The 22140-nt window shown below is 44.5% G+C and overlaps 1 protein-coding gene across 1 annotated transcript in view; it reads right to left on the bottom strand.

Moving 5' to 3' along the window:
* The window catches only part of HTT (huntingtin), a 182880-nt gene that overhangs the window by 156543 nt on the left and 4197 nt on the right, over nt 1-22140 (bottom strand). Inside the window, exons 2-3 of the mRNA XM_075857408.1 lie at nt 9804-9887; nt 5740-5860 (exon numbers count right to left, since the gene is read on the bottom strand). Coding sequence (XP_075713523.1) covers nt 5740-5860; nt 9804-9887 — 205 coding nt within the window. The remainder of the gene's footprint in view (nt 1-5739; nt 5861-9803; nt 9888-22140) is intronic.

The following is a 22140-nucleotide window of genomic DNA, read 5'->3' as shown; positions in this document are numbered from 1 at the left end:
TTCAACACGCCTTTCAACATGATTTGACCATACTGTGTGAATAAACCCTTAGAGCACATTCACACCTGGCGGAATTGCTGTTGCATTCCGCTGAAGACAAGTCTGCCGTGGAATTCTGCAGCAGCCGTTTTTTTACATTTGTTTCTATACATTTTTAGAAAACTTAAAGAGGCTCTGTCACCAGATTTTGCAACCCCTATCTGCTATTTCAGCAGATCGGCGCTGCAATGTAGATTACAGTAACGTTTTTATTTTTAAAAAACGAGCATTTTTGGCCAAGTTATGATCATTTTCGTATTTATGCAAATGAGGCTTGCAAAAGTCCAAGTGGGCGTGTTTAAAGTAAAAGTCCAAGTGGGCGTGTATTATGTGCGTACATCGGGGCGTTTTTAATACTTTTACTAGCTGGCTGTTCTGACGAGAAGTATCATCCACTTCTCTACACAACGCCCAGCTTCTGCCAGATCACGCTGTGACGTCACTCACAGGTCCTGCATCGTGTCGGACGAGCGAGGACACATCGGCACCAGAGGCTACAGATGATTCTGCAGCAGCATCAGCGTTTGCAGGTAAGTAGCTACATCGATTTACCTGCAAACACCGATGCTGCTGCAAAATCATCTGTAGCCTCTGGTGCCGATGTGTCCTCGCTCGTCTGACACGATGCAGGACCTGTGAGTGACGTCACAGCGTGATCTCTCGAGAACACGCTGTCTGCACTGCCAGAAGCTGGGCGTTGTGAAGAGAAGTGGATGATACTTCTATACACAACGCCCAGCTAGTAAAAGTAGTAAACACGCCCCGATGTACGCACATAATACACGCCCAGTTGGACTTTTACTTTAAACACGCCCACTTTGTCTTTTGCAAGCCTCATTTGCATAAATACAAAAATGGTCATAACTTGGCCAAAAATGCTCGTTTTTAAAAAATAAAAACGTTACTGTAATCTACATTGCAGCGCCGATCTGCTACAATAGCAGATAGGGGTTGCAAAATCTGGTGACAGAGCCTCTTTAAGAGACTGTCACCAGATTATAAGTGTCCTGTCTCCTACATAATCTGATCGGCGCTGAAATGTAGATAACAGTGGCTTTTATTTTGAAAAACTATCATTTTTGAGCAAGTTATGAACAATTTTAGATTTATGCTAATTAGTTTCTTAATAGACAACTGGGCGTGTTTTTACTTTTTACCAACTGGGCGTTGTAAAGAGAAGTGTATGAGGCTGACCAATCAGTGACCAATCAGTGTCATACACTTCTCATTGTCCCAGCCCAGCTTCTTTCACTGCACAATCACACTGTAACAATGGGCTGGGACAATGAGAAGTGTATGACGCTGATTGGTTACTGATTGGTCAGCGTCATACACTCCTCTGTACAACGCCCACTTGGTAAAAAGTAAAAACACGCCCAGTTGGGCATTAAGAAACTAATTAGCACAAATATAAAATTGTTCATAACTTGCTCAAAAATGATCGTTTTTCAAAATAAAAACCACGGTTATCTACATTATAGCGCCAATCAGATTATGTAGGAGACAGGGCACTTATAATCTGGTGACAGACTCTTTAGTACAGAAGTTGCAGAAAATAACTGTGCGGAAATGAGGCTGCGGTGCAGAATCTCCCCTCCGCAGCAGCTCATTACATTGCGGAGAAGCAGCGGAATTTCACTGCGGATTTCAGCCTTTGCAATGCTAAAACTAAAATCTGTCTGCAACGTCTGAATTACCTGTCAAATATGCAAATGTTGGTGCAGATTCGTTGTGTAATTGCCCCGAATCTGCACCAACATTTGCAGCGGAAAAACTCTGCCACGTCTGAACATGGCTTAACGCTACAGATTCATTACGGTGGGCTGCATGAGGCAGGATTTTAGTAAGAAGAAAGATATAACAGTACAACAAATACATTACAAAGTTTATAATTATTGCACAAGCAGGAAAATTATCTGAATTGTATAAAGGTGGAGTTTCTCTTTAACACTTTCATGACCAAGGCTCCTTGATGCCCCTGTGTCCAGGTCAAATTTTCAATTTTTGATATGCACTTCTTTAAACGATAATATGTTTGGAACCGCTTTGAATATAACTATTTTTACTTTGTTATTTTTACAAGACTTATGAGGCTTTCATTTTCTAGATTAGTTTCATTAATTCAGTGTTTTAATTTTTATTAAGAGCAGACAAATCACTAACACACGCACACCACACACACCGCTCTCCGTCACCCTGGATCGCTGTGAGGGGATAGTGAAGAGGGCTATAAGGCTATATACACACACGACCGTGAGAAAAAAATGGCAGTCAACAACGAATTATCGGTCAGTTTTTCATGGCTGTTTTGCATCAACATGTGTCAAAATTTGAATCCATTTCCCGGCCGTCTGACAGTTTTTAACTGGCATTTGCCATCCATTTTCATGGACGTTAAAAAATAATGGATGAATTCTATTAGTTAGGTTTTTTTTGCCTCAACCCCCTGAAAACGCCACAGTGCCCATGTAGATAGTGACTCAATACCACTGTAGATAGTGCCACATTGCACGCATAGATAGTGCCCACTGTAAATCGTGTAAATCTCCCTGTAGATAACACCCACATAGTGCCACAGTGTCCATGTAGATAGCGCCAGTGTCCCCTGTAGATGATGGCAATATAATGCCACAGTACCCATGTAGATAGCGCCACACCCCCTGTATATAGCACCTCCTGTAGATAGCACCACCCCCCCTGTATATAGCACCTGCTGTAGATAGCACCACCCCCTGTAAATCGCACCACCCCCTGTAAATAGAAACATCCCCCTGTATATAGAAACATCCCCCTGTATATAGAAACATCCCCCTGTATATAGAAACATCCCCCTGTATTTAGCAATATCCCCGCTGCAGTTAGCGCCGCCGCGACCTCCCCCCCCCCCGTAAATTGCATCCTCTTCCTGTAAATAGCACCACTGTAGCTCCCTGTAGGAGCGGAATCCCTCTGGCCGAAGATTCTGCTCCTACAGGAAACCCCTAATGTCTCTGTGCATATATGGACAGTGACCTCAGGGGTTAACTCTAAAAATGGAATCCCCTGCCAGAGCCGGGAGTCCGCTCCAGGAGTAGCCCCCGACATCACTGTCCATATATGGACAGTGACGTCAGGGGCCCTCTCTAGAAGCGGAATTCCCAGCCAGTGCGATCGGACACCGAGGATTCCGCTTCTAGAGTCAGTTCAGGTGGCGCTATCTACAGTGGGGGGTGCAATGCCATCTGCAGCAGGAGGGGGTTGCTATCTGCAGGGGGATGACACTTTCTGCAGCGGGGATGGAGAGACGGCGGGGGCTCCGTTTAGGAGCCGAATCCTCAGCCAGAGCACTTGCCAGGGATTCCGATGCTGGAGGGAGCTTAGATGGCCCTATCTACAGAAGGTTTTGCGCTGCCTACAGGGGGTTGTGGGTGGCACTATCTACAGTGGGGGTTTCTATTCCGTGGCTCTCAGAGCCCCGGCCGACATGCTAGTGTCAAACTGAAGCAGCACTGCACTCATTAAACCCGTTCCAGGCTGTCAACGTTTATACACGTGCTAACTGCACAGGGCATCAGCTGTTAGAACGTAAACGTATATAGCCGTATGGCAGTCGTGAAGGGGTTAAAGGAAGGGTGTCGCGAAAAAAAAATTTTTATATCAATTTGCTTTTAGTGTTTTATTAAAAAATGTTTTATTTGTGTGTTTGTGTTTTAATTTTTTTTATTTTTTAACTTTTTCTTGTCTTGCCATTTTTTTTAACGATTAACGACACATACAGACATGGAATACGGCACATACAGACATGGAATACGGCACATACATCCCCATAGAGAATGCGAACGGGACCCGTTCCATTCACTATGCTGTACGCCGTCTGTGTGGGAACGGCGCATGCGCCACTCCCACACAGTCCAAATGGAAGGTCTTTGGCCGAGCGACGTCCGGCGCCATTTTCTTGTGGACCGGAAGCAGCGGCCGGACAGTAAGATTACTACTTCCGGACTTGTGTTCTAATGCAAGCACTTGGAGAGGAGGTAGCAGACGGAGCGGACGGACCGGAGGCAGCGGCGGCGGCAGGAGCAGGTAAGTTAGGTCTGTGTATGTACGTGTTTTAGTGTGTGATTACCACTGTATGTAAACCTACTACACTGTGTGTTAGCTCAAAAAATGGCGACACACAGTGTAGGATGTTTGAACGTTCAACCCCCTCCTTTCTCCTGGCACTAGCCAGGATAAGGCAGGGGGGGATTCTGTGAACTCACTAAAGCGAGTGTGTATTCTCAAATTTTGCAGCATAAAGCAATGTGGTTGCTTTACCACATGCCAATGCTGCAATTTTGGGAATTGCTCCATCTAGTGACCAGCACTGGGAAATGTTATAAATTAGAATCTAATTTATAATATTTCCTGACTCGTGAAAAAATTAGAACAAGGTTTAATCATTTATACACTAACTGTTTAACTAAAAAAAATAAAAATATTTTTCTAGCGACACATTGCCTTTAAAGAGGATCTGTCACTAGTTTCGTAAAACCCAATCTCCTAGCTAATCTAATAGGTGCTGTCACACTGATACTAGTGAAAATTGTGTCCCAAAACTTTTATTATTTTACAAGTTATAAGATTTTTTTTTCTAAATATGTAAATGAGCCTTTATTAGACAAGTGGGAGGTAACACCAGCAAATTTTCTTGAGGTGGAGCCTCCTCACAGCCTCTGACCTGTCCTATCAGCACGAAGCTGCTTCACACAGTGTGAGAGACGGAGGCTGGAGGGAAGGGGGATCACTTCAAATAGTCATAGCTGTGACCACCTAGAATAGTGGTGGCATATGAAAGAGGAGATTCTAATCTTTCAAATGACACCAGGATCGCAGTTCTGGGCAGAAAAGGGGGAGAAGCTGTATGCCGATTGGACATCGTCATACAGAAAACATTACACCGCCAAGAGTAAATAGAGTCACCTCTTATTTGGCAAGTTTAGCCAAATTAGCATATTTAGAAAAATGCTCATAACTGCAAATAATAAACGTTTCTGAAAACAAATTACACAGTCGCTGTGATGCTGATAACTACAATTAGATTAGTTAGGAGATAGAGAATTGATAAACTGGTGACAAAGTCCCTTTAAAGGGGTTGTCCAACTTCTGCCAACTGATGACCTATCCACCGGATAGGTCATCAGTAAGTCATCGGTGCGGGTCCGACACCCAGACCCCGCACCGATAAGCCGCTCTGGTGGCCTGCGGGTACCAGATGTTGTGGCACATAATGCTATGTACGGAGCCCGAAAGCAGTTGGCTCCATACATAGCGGCCGTGCTGCACAACTGCAGGTCTGCTCCTATTCAATTGAATACAGTATTGCAGCTCGGCCACTATTCTGTGGCCGGAGAAAACTGCTTCCGGCTTGTACGTCCGATGCCCGGAGGCACCGGACCAGCTGATCTGTGCGGGGCCCGGGTGTCGGACCCCCGCAGATCATGTACTGATAACCTATCCGTTGGATAGGTCATCAGTTGTCAGAAGCTGGAAAACCCCTTTAATTCTTATTCTTGCCTGGGTATCTTTATGGGCATGTTTGCCATTCACGGCTGGCTATGGATTGCATTAGGGAACAAATGAAGTGAAGTAAAGCAAAGGACATCTCTATTCTATCAGATTTGTGTCACACAGCCATTCTACTGAAATAAACAGGTAACAAGAAGGGATGATGAGTCGTACTTTCACCACTTTGTTGAGGCACTCATCAGCCACCATCCTGACGTCAGACTCGGCATCATCGCTGCACAGGAGAAAGAGCTCCATGGCTATACCGAGCAGCTTTTGAAACTCTGGAGAATTCCTGCAAATACAAAAAAAAATAAAAAAAATTAATCCAACAATGCAGCTCCCGGCAACCTGCATAGACCATCATGTCTTTACTGTACCACAATCCCAGTCACACGTGGATCGTCTCCAGTTATATCCATAGCTGCCCGTCAGGACATAGTAATTATTGCTGGAGTAGTAGTACATTATACTTCACTTATGGCATCAAGTGACAAGCACTTGAGCCAGAAATGACCTCAGCAAAGTTGTCACTCCCCTTTCCCCACTGTTCTGGTCTATTTTCCAGAAGGGGGAGACAATGAGCACAGAAGAAAGCTCCTCCTCAGTCATATGGGAGCACAGAAGAAAGCTCCTCCTCAGTCATATGGGAGCACAGAAGAAAGCTCCTCCTCAGTCATATGGGAGCACAGAAGAAAGCTCCTCCTCAGTCATATGGGAGCACAGAAGAAAGCTCCTCCTCAGTCATATGGGAGCACAGAAGAAAGCTCCTCCTCAGTCATATGGGAGCACAGAAGAAAGCTCCTCCTCAGTCATATGGGAGCACAGAAGAAAGCTCCTCCTCAGTCATATGGGAGCACAGAAGAAAGCTCCTCCTCAGTCATATGGGAGCACAGAAGAAAGCTCCTCCTCAGTCATATGGGAGCACAGAAGAAAGCTCCTCCTCAGTCATATGGGAGCACAGAAGAAAGCTCCTCCTCAGTCATATGGGAGCACAGAAGAAAGCTCCTCCTCAGTCATATGGGAGCACAGAAGAAAGCTCCTCCTCAGTCATATGGGAGCACAGAAGAAAGCTCCTCCTCAGTCATATGGGAGCACAGAAGAAAGCTCCTCCTCAGTCATATGGGAGCACAGAAGAAAGCTCCTCCTCAGTCATATGGGAGCACAGAAGAAAGCTCCTCCTCAGTCATATGGGAGCACAGAAGAAAGCTCCTCCTCAGTCATATGGGAGCACAGAAGAAAGCTCCTCCTCAGTCATATGGGAGCACAGAAGAAAGCTCCTCCTCAGTCATATGGGAGCACAGAAGAAAGCTCCTCCTCAGTCATATGGGAGCACAGAAGAAAGCTCCTCCTCAGTCATATGGGAGCGATATTCAGAATCACGACGGGAACTGCACTTAAGAATTGAAGTTTCTTTATTTTGTCTTTTACTGACTCCGTTATATTGTAAGCCGTCATATATTATTAAATACAATCTGTATATAAAAATTCTGCCAAGTATGCTTTCTGCCTAGCAGAGTCTTCTTCCCAACACACAGGAACACAAGTAGGGGAAAATATTTTTAAGGCTTCGTTCACATCTGCGTCAAGGCTCAGTTCAGACGGCGCTTTCTGTCGGAACGGAGAGCTGACTGACACAAACGGAAACCATAGGTTTCAATTACCATTGATTAAACAGAAACGAAGCAGCTGAGCGCTCATCCGAGCACTTCTGCCACTCCGTTTTAGCAAATTGGTGGGGGTCTCCGTGCTCGGACCCCCACCTATCAAAACTAGTGACATGTCTGAAGTTTGTTGAACCCTTTAAGCAAATGCATAAAAAGCCGTAAGCCCAAATAAAAGGTTGCCCAGATCTGAAACGGCCATAGGTCTCAAGAAGAACTGGTCCCTTATCCTATTAACCTTCTCTGGTGAAATGCTTGCATACGCTTTGGGCTATTTTACTGAGCCCCACCGATTTTAGGCCACCTCTTAAGAGAAAATCTTCAGGCCCAGCCCTTACGGAGGTACATTTGACTCAGTCTGTGTGTCTCGGTTACCTTATAAACTTTTTCTCATTAGTGTCATATTAGTGCACAGAGCTGCAGTGTAAAGCACAGGGGTCGGAGAGAGCAGCAGCATGAGACACTTCTATAGGAGTTAAGGAAAGAGCGTATATCAGAAAGCTTGGCAGTTTCCGTACTCCAGGCCATCTGGTCATTGAGACTCCCTTTGATGCAACGTCCAGCGGCCACCTCTCCAGACAGGAACGGAGTCAAAAGACCCTTGTTCTCGACAAACGTGCAGAGTTTGGACCCACATCTTTCAGATATTTAAGGCATATTCTGTCCTGATGAAAGGGTTTTTAGACGTTGTAGGATGAAAGAAACGATCACGTGATCCTGTTCTAAAGCCCACTCACAATAGCGCAGCTTGGCTGTGGCACAGAACGTAAGACAAGATTCAAGCAATGCAAGAAAAATTATTACCGCTAATTTACACTTAGAAACAGTGCAAAAAAAAAAAAAAAAAAAAAAAGATTACTGCAACACTACAGGTTTTGGGACAAGCAGACTCGTGGGATAACCCCTTTAAAGAATAAAGCTCATTGAATGGAGTTTCACATACGTTTTAAGGTTGTACAGAACAGCAAAAAAAAAAACCTTATTGTGGTCCCTTTGAGAAGTACAATCGGACAACGTAGATCTAGGACCAAGGGGAAAAAAAGTTTTGCATCCCTTAATATAAAGCAGATCACAGGGCCTGTTCCCAAAAAGCGAATCCCTAGGTACGTTCTACCAAATTACTAGAGCTATGCAGCGGGATACAGACCCTTGAGCTGCAGAATTACGTTTGCGTTCACACAACTTTCATTCCCGATTCATTTCATTGTGCGTCTCCATGAGAATAGGGGCCCCTTGCGATTGCTTTACATGCCCTAAGTGTAACAATGAAAAGCCCTTTTAATCCCTTAGGCCTTGTTCACATGGAGGGAAATTCATGCCAATTCTGACGGGTTTTCCCGCAATGGAACTCGCGCGAATTCTGCTTGTAAAATGACTTTCATTGTTCTCAATAAGAAACCGCGCCATTGTTTGTACAGGGTGAAAATTTCAGGAAAGGGAAGAAAGAAAGAAAGACAGAAGAAAGAAAGAGAAGACAGAAGAAAGAAAGAGAAGACAGAAGAAAGAAAGAGAAGAAAGAGAAGAAAGAAAGACAGAAGAAAGAAAGAAAGAAGAAAGAGAAGACAGAAGAAAGAAGAAAGAAAGAGAAGAAAGGGAAGAAAGAAAGAAGAAAGAGAAGAAAGGACAGAGAAGAAAGACAAGAAAAAGAAACAGCACCGGGTAGCTACACGCAGATTAGCCTCATTGAATGAGCCTAACTAGCATGCAGAACCGCAACAGGTTTTAATGCAAAACCGAAGGGATAGCCTCAGATTTCAGCTGCGGAATCTCACCCAATTCCATGTCACATTTTTCAAATGGAAAAATCCTCTGTATGAACATGGCCTTCAAGGTGTATTCCCATCTTAGACCTTTGATGGTATATCCACAGGATATGCCATAAATGTACCTATCTCGAGAACGGTGTCCCCCCCGACCAGCGGAAACTGGTTGGAGAGGTGGCCAGGCTTACGGAAAAACCATATTTCGCTGTGCTATGCGGATTCCGTAACTCACATTCACTTTTCTAGTAGTTCGGTAAACCGTGTCGAACAGCTAGTTATGCTTTTTTCGTAAGCCCGGCCTCCTCTCCGCAGTCTCAGACTGGACGCGGCGGCCAGAAGCCGCTTCACCAGGTGGGGATGTGGTCAGGGGACCCCCGTTCTCGAGACAGATGCAGGTCCCAGAGCATCAACTCTCACCCTTCTCCCCACCAGTCTTATTCCTAAATATTTTTTTTGAAGCTGTACGATTAACCGCCAAGACTTCTTATAAACCCTGGTGCTTTAATCGTGTAACATGGAGAGGCAGTCTAATGTATGGAGGACAGAGCTGCCTGTGACTCAATGTCAAGTTAGACTTTGGAAGTAAGGCTTGCGGAATATATAAAATTGTGTCTCCAGAGCTGCTCCTGACGGCGCCGACCACCTGAAGTTTAAATGCGACTGCGGGAAACACAGATCGGCAGTCACGTTACCAAGGTAACCGTATGACGCCAAGAGGGTCTCCTGGAGGTAAACTTTAAAGAAGAGCAGAAATAATACAGAGATACGGCAGTATGGACCATGATGAGTAATATGGATACTAGAGCAATACCTCAGAGACTGAGCAACAATGTTCTCGCATATGGTCAGACAATGATTCACTCGATCTTTCTTGTTCGTAGACGGCTCTTTCTTCCTGGAAAAAAAATAAATTAAATGTTATAACAGGACAGGCATCAACTCGGGTAAAATACAGCAACGATCTCCCCTCAAAAAGGGTTTGGGACAACTTTGCAATAACCGCTCGATTTTCCAATCCATTTCTGCGTGACACCCTCCGATCCAATGCTCAAATCACAATCATTTTTCTGATCTTCCTTTTTTCATTTTTTTTTTTCAAATAAAGTATAAATAGCCAAAATCAACAGAAAATAGGGGGTTCTGGTAAAGTTGCAAAGGATTCCGAAAGAAATAAAAAATTAACAGACTATTTTAGGGGAAGACTTCTGGTAGGGGCTCTAAGGCCCTGTTCACACAATTTTTTCTGCGGTAACCGTGGCAAAAAACGTCCGAGGTTGCTTCCTATTGATTTCAATGGGAGGTGGAGCCGTTTTTTTTTTACCGCGAGCAAAAAAACGCTCGTGGGAAAAAGAAGCGACGTGCCCTATCTTGGTGGTTTTCCGTCTCAAAAACCCCATTGAAATAAATGGGAGACAGAAATAAAACGTATTTTTTTCCACTTTATTTGCGGCGATTTGACGTGTTTTTCAGCAAAAAACAAATTGCGGTTATTCCCTCTGTCTGTGGAAGAAATAGGAAAGAAAAACACGCCACAAAAAATAAAAACGCAGCAAAACTGCGTGTGGTGCAAAACCACTTCAAAAAAACCGGAGCTGATTTCTCCAGGCAGAATTTTCTGCAAACAAAAAAAACTCAGTGTGAACAGGGCCTAAGAGTACAAGACCGAGGTTTTGTCCAATTGTGAGATGAGGAGTTGGGGATCCCGCCTGTTCTAGTATCACTGCATAGGACGACGACGAGATGGTTTTTCATTATTCTGGGGCTTGTGTCAGGAGGTCGGTGTGGAATAAAGCAGAAGACAGGCCTCCATATAGAAGGGCGCAGGAAACGTTTTGCCTGGTCTCAGGAGCCGCGTACAACGTAGGATAGCGGGAGAAGAGGCTCGTCTTGGACTGTTCCGGGAACCACACAGTATTGCAGAATTAGCCACTAGTATGTGCGGTGATAGAAGGGCATCAGTTTATTGTATCTAGTATTAGTTTAATATATACGTTATGACTGGACAACGATGTATACGTTAAATATATGCCATGCAGTGGCCTACTTCACCCATAAGCTCCTATTTAAAAAAAATTAAAAATAACTGTATAGTGCGCGGTATATGTTTTTCTTACAGGATTCCGTTGTAAGGACGTATACCAGCCCGATGCGACATAAAGGACACTCTCTTGGTCTCGGTCGGGCTGACTGATTCCTATGGACACATTTAGAATGTATAGCGGGAGCTTTCCTGATGTGCACACTACACATTGTACAATAACAAGATGTTAAGGGGGCCCTAAAAAGGGATTATCCCATCAGCACAACCCCTGTCCACACGCTCCGGACCCCTCTCTATTAGCCAGTCCGGAGAGACACAGTACAGAGCGGCTTCCACGTCTCCACAGCACAACCGTGTACTACATGGATCCCAGTCATCGTCCTGGGCGCCATGCGTTACACAAGTTCCCTGACGCGGCCAAGTGTGCAGAATGAAGTGGATATATTACATACCAGCATTATACCAACCCTTTATCCACAGCTAACTGCTGACCAAACCCATCATAAAAAAAAAATATATAACAATAATACTAATAATACCTTAAGGAAAAGCACCGACCTCTGAAAAGGAAGATAATGCTACAAAGAGCTCATTCTAGTTAATACAATAATATTTCCGATGATTTACAGGATATTAATGGACTGAATATTTCACACATTCACTTCTCCAGGGATTTGTACGGTTTACTACAAGAGACCAAAAATACGGGTACGGTCAAACGCGGCAGATCATTGCAGAAAAGAAATTCCGTTCCATTTATCTGAATGTAACTCGCAGAAACCCAAACCCCTGCTGCAGAAACAACCACATTCACATAAATGGAAATTTCTGCAACAAAATCTGCCGTGTGTGAATCCGCCCCTGTAGTGAATGGGAGATAACCGAGTGCAATGCCTCTTGGTCACGAAGGCTTGGATTACGCAGCAGCCGTCAGCCGACTTTGAAGTAGTCCGGTGATTTTGCCAGTGTCTCCCAATGGGTTTGCGTCTTGATTATCCCATAATAAGAAATTGCTTTGTGAAAAGCCACTTTAATACAACATAGAAAGACAGCTATAAAAAAAAAAAAGGTGTCTACACCTTAGACATATACGACAGTCACAGGATAGGTGCCAAGACAGCTACATCCATGTAGAGCATTGCAAAATTGGGGTCCCAGGACCCCCGTTTCCAACAGGTGGGGGTCCCGGAGGTGAGATCTGTGTGCTGCCATATGGTACCTCCATGCAGCACTGTATTCTCCCCTGGCAGCAATACTTCTAGAGCAGACTTCATCTACAGCAAAGCAGACAAAAGGCATATTGCCATCTACCAGGAACCATTGTTGTTATCCGGTCTAGTAGATGTAATATCCTAAATACAGATCAAACGAAACAATGGAGGGACCTGTTGATCGATCACCTTTAAAAGTTGTGCGCACATGAGGAATAACACTATTTCTGACCATCATATGACTTGTATTTGCCCTTTTTGAGTCGTTTCCCCCCTCTACAGACTCTCTAGAGGGATGTAGACTAGCTGCTATGATGTCTCCCCTACACTGCACACAGAGAAGAGGTGATTCTGCTCCCCTATATCTCTGTAGCACCCCCTCAGCAGAAGTAGTATGGAGGACAATTTACAGAAGTAATGACCAGTGTTACTGTGGATCTAGCAGTGGGTTGAGAGAGTGAAACACTTACAAGAAGAAGTGTCTGTCTCTCTGCCTTTCTTGGCTGCAGCAGCTCCCTCCTCCCCTCCCCATAGACATCTATGGGCAGCAGCTGTAACCTGGGGCTGGTAAGTGCAGAAAGAGGCATTTTTTTGTAATATATGCAACAAAGTACCTTATCTATAAAACAATAGTACCTTGTACTATTGATTTATAGATCCTTCACGTCTAGATGGAGAATGAATGGAGAGGTGGCCGCGGCTGTCTCAATACCGTGATACGAGAGTTACAGAAAAAGCTGAGCACATGTGCGGTCAGCTCTATTCATTGTCCGCCAAGACGTCCCAGCCAACGGCCGACTCACCAGGCGGGATGGGGGTTGGATGATCCCCGTTCTGTAGATAGATGCAGGTCCCAGTTCTGGAAACTGCACCTATCAGACATTTATGGCGTATCCCACGCATATACCACAAAATGTCTAAGTTGGGAATACCCCTTAAAGTCAAAATAAAAAAAACTGCACCCCTTGAGATGTGTGAATACTGGGTTTTTATAATAAAAATACATATATAAAATAAAAAGATTACAGGTTATTAGTTGATAAGAGAGCACTTGGTCTATGAAGGAGGCCAAACACAATCATGTTAGAGAGATATGGAGCTCATGTAGTCATCGCGAGCGTCACCTAGGATTCTCTCTACAGCTATAAGTTGCCTAATAAGTTCTCCGCGGACTTAGGGTATGTGCACACGACAACGCCATATACGTCTGAAATTACGGAGCTGTTTTCAGGAGAAAACAGCTCCTGAATTTCAGACGTTTTTACAAGTGCACGCGTTTTCGCGGCGTCTTTCACGGACGTAATTGGAGCTGGTTTTCATTGGAGTCAATGAAAAACGGCTCCGATTAGGTCCCAAGAAGTGTCCTGCACTTTTGACGCGGCTGTAATTTTACGCGCCGTATTTTGACAGCGACGAGTAAAATGACAGCTCGTCTGCAAAGAACATCTTAAGACCCATTGCAAGTAATGGGCAGATGTTTGCCGATGTATTGGAGCCGTCTTTTCAGGCGTAATTCGAGGCGTAAAACACCTCCATTACGTCTGAAAAGAGGCCGTGTGCACATACCCGAACACTGATCATTGCAGAGAAGCAGACTGGACCTGAAGTTTCCTGCCTTTGGCAAAGTTTTTAAGAATCTGGATTACCAATTTTCCCGATCCTCATTGTGCACAATATAAGGCTCGGTGGGCAGCTCCTCACAGTCCTCCAAAGCCAAAACAGGCCAAACATTCTGTAATTATACGATGTATCAGCCAAGTAATAAGCATCAGTGGCAGCCGATGTGATAAGAGATTGGTTTGAACTCAATTTGGAATGGTTTACCCATAAGGTTCTGTAAATAAAGCCTAAATCGCTGTAGAATGATAAGTAACGCAACTTAGCAAATATATTATTTCTACTTGCCGTCAGTGAAGGTTTCCATTCTTGTTAACATCCAGGGGGCTGAAAACGAACAGCGGTACATAGATCAAAGTGCCATGTCAATGTTTTCAGACGTAATTCGGCCCGTTTCGCCTCGAATTACACCTGAGAAAACTGCACCATTACGCCTCCAAATATCTGCCCATTGTTTGCAATGGCATTTACGGTGTTCTGTTCCCACGAGGCGTAATTTTACGCATCGTTTTCAAAATACGGCGCAGAAAAAGAAGAAGTGCAGGTCATTTCTTGGGACGTTTTTGGAGCCGTTTTTCATGGACTCCATTGAAAAACAGCTCCAATAACGGCCGTAAAATACGCCGCAAAAAACGCGAGTTGCTCAAAAAAACATCTGAAAATCACGAGCTGTTTTTGCTCTTAAACAGCTCCGTAATTTAGACGTTTTTTGCTAAGCGTCTGAACATATCCTAAGAGTCATGGCCAGGTTTTCGGCCTCAGGATCTAAACTATTTTGTTTCCACTAGCGGACATCTTCAGGGTATGTTCACACGGAGCGTTTTTCGGGCCGAAGAACGTCACGAAAAACGTCTGACAAATCGGAAGCAGAACGCCTCCAAACATCTGCCCATTGATTTCAATTGGAAAAATGTCTCTGTTCCAACGGGACTTTTTTTCACAGCCGTTTTTCACAACGGCCACGTAAAAAACCAGCAGTGAAAAGGAAGTGCATGTCACTTCTTCAGCCGTTTTTGGAGCGGTTTTTCATAGACTCTATAGACAAACAGCTCCAAAAATGTCCGTAAAAAAAAAAAACTTCGGAAAATCGCGAGTGGCTCAAAAAAACTTCGGAAAATCACGAGCTGTTTTCCATTGAAACCAGCTCCGTATTTTCAGACTTTTTGAGTTTGTGTGTGAACATACCCTCAAAATGGTGAGGAATCTGCTCAGTCCAAAAAGCAGCAACCAATAAGATCCCTTATCTTTCAAACCTCTCTGAAAATAAATACTCTGCCCCATTGAGAAAATAAAAATGACAGCATGGTGCATTGAATGGCATAAATCAGCTCTTTATTAAAGGGGCCGGCCTGATCATTCCAGCAGATCACATGCGGTCCATCAAATGATTTCATATATTGAAGGTAAACATAAAACCTGTATATAAAACCTTCCTTAGTTGCTCAAATAAATGGCAGGGCAAAGTGATCGAAATCGCTCCAGGAACATCTGCAACCAAAGTCTGAGACCCGCGGTCCGGCTGCCCATTATATCTCCACTTGTAAAAGCAATTTACAGAGAGCGGTCGGATGTGACCAGTTTTCCACTTGGCACTTTTAAAAACTTCCACTTCAGAAGAGCTGGGGGGGGGGGGGGGGTGATGAGACGATGTCACCGCTCCAAATTGACACACAGCAAAGCCAATCTATAGGCCGGGAGGACAGTGAATTGTCCAGAAACAGTTTGATAATCCAATCTGCGATGGACGTGGTGTAAATAACATTTTCGACTGCATCATATGTGGTTGTTTTTTTATAGCATTACATCCGCATTTTCTTTTCTATTACGGAGTCATTTATACAAACTAAAAGCGTAAAGAACAATGGCAGATATCACTTCTTTGATTAAGTGTCAGCAGCAGACTAGGAGGCCACAAAGGCAAGAGCGGCTTATACCCCTGTAAGGCTTCGTTCACATCTACGTCGGAGGCAGATCCGGCAGGAATTGCCAGAGACAATAGAGCAGCATGCTGCGCCATTGTGTCCAGTAAAAGCACGAACCCCCCCCCCCCCCCCCCCGACGGAAAGCCGATAGAACCTACTAGGGTTTCTCCACACGTAGCGGAATTGCTGCGTATTTTCTCCGTCCGATAAAGGCTTCTAACGCAGTTTTTTTTGCAGGCAGGAAAAAAAAAATCTGCCTCAGAATTCCTTCCTCCATTGACCTGCCTGCGCTTTTTTTTCCGCCCGTGGCTAGTGAAGTCAATGCAAGGACCATGGGCAAATAAACACCACAAAAAAAGCTAGCAAATGAGCCGCGCAGGTGTTTTCTGCCTCCCATTGATTTCAATAGGTTGTCAGAGGCGGAACCACGGCCAGAAAGGACATGCCGCTTTTTTTCTGAGAGGCGCTAAGAACCGCCCGGAGAAAAAAAAAAATGCCCCTGCCTCACGTTGAAATAAACAAGTGTGACTTTAGTGGTGTTTTCCATGTCACTATATAGAGAAAAGGTTTTACTGCAGTCAATGAGCCTCACAATACACTGACAGGTAACACCTCTATATAGATAACACAGGATCCACCATTCATAATAGACTGATCCTTCCTGTTCTGTAGAGATCACTTCTCAGCATCATCTCATTATTATCACAGGCAGGATTACACTGACAGGTAACACCTATATAGATTACACAAGATCCACCACTAACGGTGGACAAAGCTCACCCTTCCCTGCCCAAGTCAAAGAGCATGCCCACAACACTCTGCATCAGAAATCAATGAGTCGTTTTCTGACCAAGTCTTATTATATCCATGTGGCTGCTGTAAAGCAAATCTCCTGAACCGCTGTCACAGCTGAGAGCAAGAGCTCAGGCAAGATGGCCGTCCCCATAATCATGTATAGGAGACAGGCCAACAATATATATTTTTTTCTGTTCTTATTTTCTGATTGTATTTTCTTGCAAAACGTTTTTAAAAATTAGGTGACAAATTCCCTTTAATGTAATACATTGTTTATTCAAAATAAAACCCTGGAGACCCCATGACGCGCTCTAAGACTGAGGAATCCCTGTGCAGTCCGCCCTGGGGACCTAGAAAGGACCCCAAGGCTGTCTGTTCAGAGTGCCTGCTCTTAGGGAACACTATGTGCTGGCCTAACAGCAGCCTGTATCAAAGTGACACAGTGTAATGTATTAGTACACAGGACTATACTAATATATTATAAGTAAAAAATGTAAATGTGTAAATAGATTTATCCCATAGTGGGATTTAAAAAAAAAAAACAAAAAAAAAAAACTTTCAATAGGTTTTCAATACATTTTATTGCGCCGACATTACATAAAAAACAAAAAACCTACGCATTAGGCTTCATTCACATCTGCGTTGGGGTCCCGTTCTTACGTTCCGTTGGAGCTTTCAGTCAGAACGGGACCCTGAACAGACAGAGGCTTCCGTTTCCATCACAATTTATTTCAATGGTGACGGATCCGTTGCCCATGGTTTCCGTTATTCTCGGTTGTGCACCGGTACCGTCGTTTTGCCGGAAGCAATAGCGTAGTCGAAAACCTCTGTTTTCCGTTTGTGACTGTTCAGGGTCTCGTTCTGACTGAAAGCTCTGACAGAACGTCAGATGTGAACGAAGCCTAAGGTATCTACACACCCATAAGAACCTGATAATTCAGGTTATTTAGCATGAATCGTGAACGGGGGGGGAAAAAAAACGAAAAAACAAAAAAACCACATAATTCAGAGAATCGTTTTTTCCTATATTCACACCGTATAAATAAATTCTATAACTTACACAGTGAATTTTTTTTCTACCCACAAACTGCACAAAAAAAACAAAAAAAAAAAAACACAATTTCTCCCACATAAAACAAGGCCTCATACAGCTACGTCAATGAAAAAATAAAAATAAAAGCTATGGCTGCTGAAAGTCATGAGGCAAAAACAGAAAAATGTAGCTGGTCATTAAGGCCTTTCCAGACCCGGTCATTAAGGGGTTAATGGGTAACTAAACGTTCAACAAACTTCTGACAGGTCTATGACAGTGCCAGAAGTTTTGATTGCTGGGCGTCCGAGCACGGAGACCCCCACCGATGGCTAAAACGAAACAGCAGGGGCACTCGGGTAAGAGCTGAGCCGCTTTGTTCCTGTTCGGCTTTTCTCGGAAAGCCGATGTAGCAGTGAATGTGCTCATAGGCTTTCTATAGAGTCCGTACGCCAACTGCTCGGTTTTCCGAGAAAAGCTGAACAGAAAGCAAGTGGCTCAGGGCTCATACGAGCGCTTCTGCAGCTTCGTTTTAGCGACCGGTGGGGGTCTCAGTGCTCAGACCCCAGCGATCAAAACTTCTGACTTGCCAATATGACAAGTCAGAAGTTTGTTGAACGTTTAGTTACCCTTTAAGCAAATGGTGCCAGGTTTCCTCCACAGATAACAGCTCACTGTTGGGGGCCCCAATTTATGGTCAAGAAACCCTTCAACAAAAAGGGACTGTCCAAAGCAGACATTGGTTCTGGGCTGCAATACCAAGCATAGCCCACGTACATGTGTGGCACTATTTCTAAAGAAAAAGTAGACCATTATTCTGAACCCGGATGCCCCTTTGAACAGAACATCCACTTTAAAGGGGTTTTCCAGCCACTAAAAATATATGGCCTATTCTCAGGATAGGCCATCAATGGCTGATGGATCAGGGTCTGACTCCCGGGACCCCCGATCAGCTGTTTTGAAGGGGCCGCAGCGCTCGTACGAGCGCTGCTTCCCCTTAATTTTTTTCTTGCTCACTGTGAATCTTTGACAAGCGGCGATTCACAGGTATTGCAGCCTTTTCTCCTACTCACTTAAATGGGGGAGAAGGCTGCAATACCTGTGAATTGCCACTAAAAGCGTGTCAAACAGTCACAGTGAGCAAGAAGAAATAAAGGGCAAGCAGCGCTCGTGCAAGCGCTGCGGCCCCTTCAAAACAGCAGCTGATCGGTGGGGGTCCCGGGAGTCAGACCCTGACTCATCCGCCACTGATGGCCTATCCGGAGTATAGGCCATTCATTTTTATTGGCTGGAAAACCCCTTTAAATATATACGTACAAGCACATAAAGAATACATTTGCACACACACTGAAAAAATATATGGATAGTGGAAAATCATCCCATACTGAATTGCAGCTAAGCATGCTGGACAATGTAGTTCTGGGATGACATCACTGTGGGAGGAGTTACTGCATGCGGAGGATTCAGACTACAAGTCGATGTCAAGTGGTTCCCTGTGACTTGTATTACTACCAGGGAAATAAACCGACTACAAATAGAAGACATTACAGCTCATTGCATTAGGTGGAAGGGCCAATAAAGCAATAACAATTTTAAAAAGTCAAACAAAGAAATGCACAACAGATCTAGATCACCCTCATCCAGACGGACTTTGATCCAGGACGACTATGATTCATCTAATTACATTGGTGTTTCTATGTAAAACATTCACGAGGACTCCCAGAACAAGACTCTTATGAACAGAAATGTTGGTGTTAATGTGACCAAAGAGCCACGACTGATCCCTTCTCAACAGGATCCCAACGAATCCTGACCCCTCCTATTGATTAACAATAGGATCCGTCAGATTTGTCAGGGGATCCGTTATTATTGATTGCAAGAATAGCGCGGCAGACTAATATACTGGAACCCCTGATGGAGAGCAAACAATGCCACCATGTAATGGATTTGTAAATACATTGTATAACTTCTCTTGTACTGATCCGGAGTTACATCCTGTATTATACTCCAGAGCTGCATTCACAATTCTGCAGGCTCCTTAGATCAAATCCGCCTGCATCCCCTGCCGATTCAGTATCTATGCAGAGCTTGCTTTGGAGATTTATACATTCTGGGAAGCGTAGTACAATTATTAGATATAGGAAAAAAAAAAAAAAACTCCCAGAATGCAGTGCACCACACTATGGAAATTCCACTTAGGCTTCGTTCACATCGGCGACAGGGCCCCGTTCCGACGTTCTGTCGGAACGGAGCCCTGACTGACACAAACCATAGGTCATTTTAACGGAATCAATGGAGCAGTCGACTACGCTATGGGATCCGTCATAACGATGGAGCCCGTGCACAACGAAGACAAACGGAAACCATTGGCCCCCGGATCCGTCACCATTGAACTCGATGGTGATGGAAACGGAAACCTATGATTTCCGTTTGTGTCAGTCAGGGTCCCGTTGTGACAGAAAACTCAGACGGAACATCGGAGCGGGACCCTGGCGCAGTTTGTGAACGAAGCCATAGGTCTGTAAACAGTAAGTTGACAGTCCAGTGGCAATTAAAAGAAATATGAATGCAGCTCTGGAGTATAGTCAGGATCAGTACAAGATAAGGAATTCCGAGAGCGGTGACTTAACTTTTTATTTTTAGTACTATTTTGGGGTACATGGGACTTAACTTTTATTTTGTTTTTTATGGGGGGGGGGGGGGATGTGAGAAAAAAATTATTTTGCCGTTTTTTTTGGACGCCGTTCATCCGGTGGTTTAATTAATGCGTTAATTTTATTGTTCGAATCGTTACGATCGTGGGGATATCATATATGCGTATGTGTTATTTGTTTTGACACTTTTACTAAATAAAACCACTTTTTTGGGGGAAAAAAGTGATTTGATTTGATTTTTACTGTAATCTTTTTTTTTTTCCATAAACTTTAACTGTTTTACATTTTTATATTTTTTTACTTGCCCATGCGATCTTCTGATCGCTTATATTACGCTTTGGTACACTTAACCTCATGCACACGTCAGTATTCTGCTTCAGTATTTGGAAGCCAAAACCAGGAGTGGGTCCAAAACACGGAAGAGGTGAAAATCTTTCTATTATAGGTTCTCTCTGTTTATGTTACATTACTGGTTTTGGCTTCCAAATACTGAAGCAAAATACTGACGTGTGCATGGGGTCTTGATAAGGCTATGTTCACACGGAGTATTTTGGGGGAGGAATATCTGCCTCAAAGCTCCAAACGGAATTTTGAGGCAGATATTCCTCCCCCAAAATACTCTGTGTGAATAGCAATGATCGCGCCGTTTTTCGCCCGCGGCCATTGAGCGCCGCGGGCAGAAAACACGCTTTCTCCTGCCTCCCATTGAAGTCAATGGGAGGTCGGAGGCGGAAGCGCCCAAAGATAGGGCATGTCGCTTCTTTTTCCCGCGAGGCAGTTTTACTGCTCGCGGGAAAAAGACGCCGACGCCTCCCATTGAAATCAATGGGAGGCGTTCTCGGGCCGTTTCTGCCGAGTTTTGCGACGCGGTTTCCGCGTCAAAAAACTCGGCAAAAGACCCCGTGTGAACATAGCCTTAGTGTACAAAAGCATTATTGACCGTCAGTGTAAAACTGACAGGCAGTCCATTAGGACATGGCTCTGGCAGGGCCTAATAGGCAGTTGCTGAAGGCAGACCTGGGGGCCTCTGTTAGGCCCCCAGCTGCCATGGAAACCCAACGGCGCCCTGCGATTTGTTTGTGGGTGTGCCGATGGGGTGACAGAGGGAGCTCCCTCCCTCTGTCGAACACATTTTATGCCGCTGTCGCTATTGACAGGGGCATCAAATGGGTTAAACTTCCGTAATCAGCGCGCGCTTCGATTCCAGCAGTTGCGTCAGGAGCCAGGCTGTTTGGAACAGCCGTGCTCTTGCCGCTGATCGCGTGGGTACACTGCCAGTACCTACGCGATCAGAGGACGGATATATCCGTCCTTATGTGGGAACTAGCTCCTGCATAGGACGGATATATATCCATCCTTCGTTGTAAAGGGGTTAAAATCACCGAAGGCTAGCCCGCAGGTCCGATCCTACAAAAGAGTTACTGTAGCACAAATTGCACAAAAAAAAGTTACTGCTGGCTCTGATAGAAAAGTGTCAGAACACAGAGCATTGTAGCTTATTGCGTTTGGGGCTGGGTAGCCGCAGATCGGTCACAGTGCCCATGCTGACCCTTGTCCATTGCCGAAAGGGTCTACAATGGGCACATGAGCATCAGAGTTCAACGTGTTAACTTGTCTCCAAATTCCTCAGATCTCAATCTGATCGATCATCTGTGGGATGTGCTGGAAAAACAAGTCCAATCCATGGAGGCCGCACCTCATAACTTACAGGATTTAAAGGATCTGCTGCCAACGTCTTGGTGGCCTATACGCCAGGAACATTCAGAAGTTTTGTGGAGACCATGCCTCGTCGGGTCAGAGCTGTTTTGGCGGCACTCGGGACCTACACAATATTAGGCAGGTGGTTTTAATGTTACGGATGAACAGTGTATATAAGCT

The sequence above is a fragment of the Rhinoderma darwinii genome, chromosome 1, assembly GCF_050947455.1.
Source record: "Rhinoderma darwinii isolate aRhiDar2 chromosome 1, aRhiDar2.hap1, whole genome shotgun sequence".
Lineage (NCBI taxonomy): Eukaryota > Metazoa > Chordata > Amphibia > Anura > Rhinodermatidae > Rhinoderma > Rhinoderma darwinii.
The sequence above is the reverse complement of the archived record's forward strand: the minus strand, read 5'-3'. Positions and strand labels throughout refer to the sequence as shown.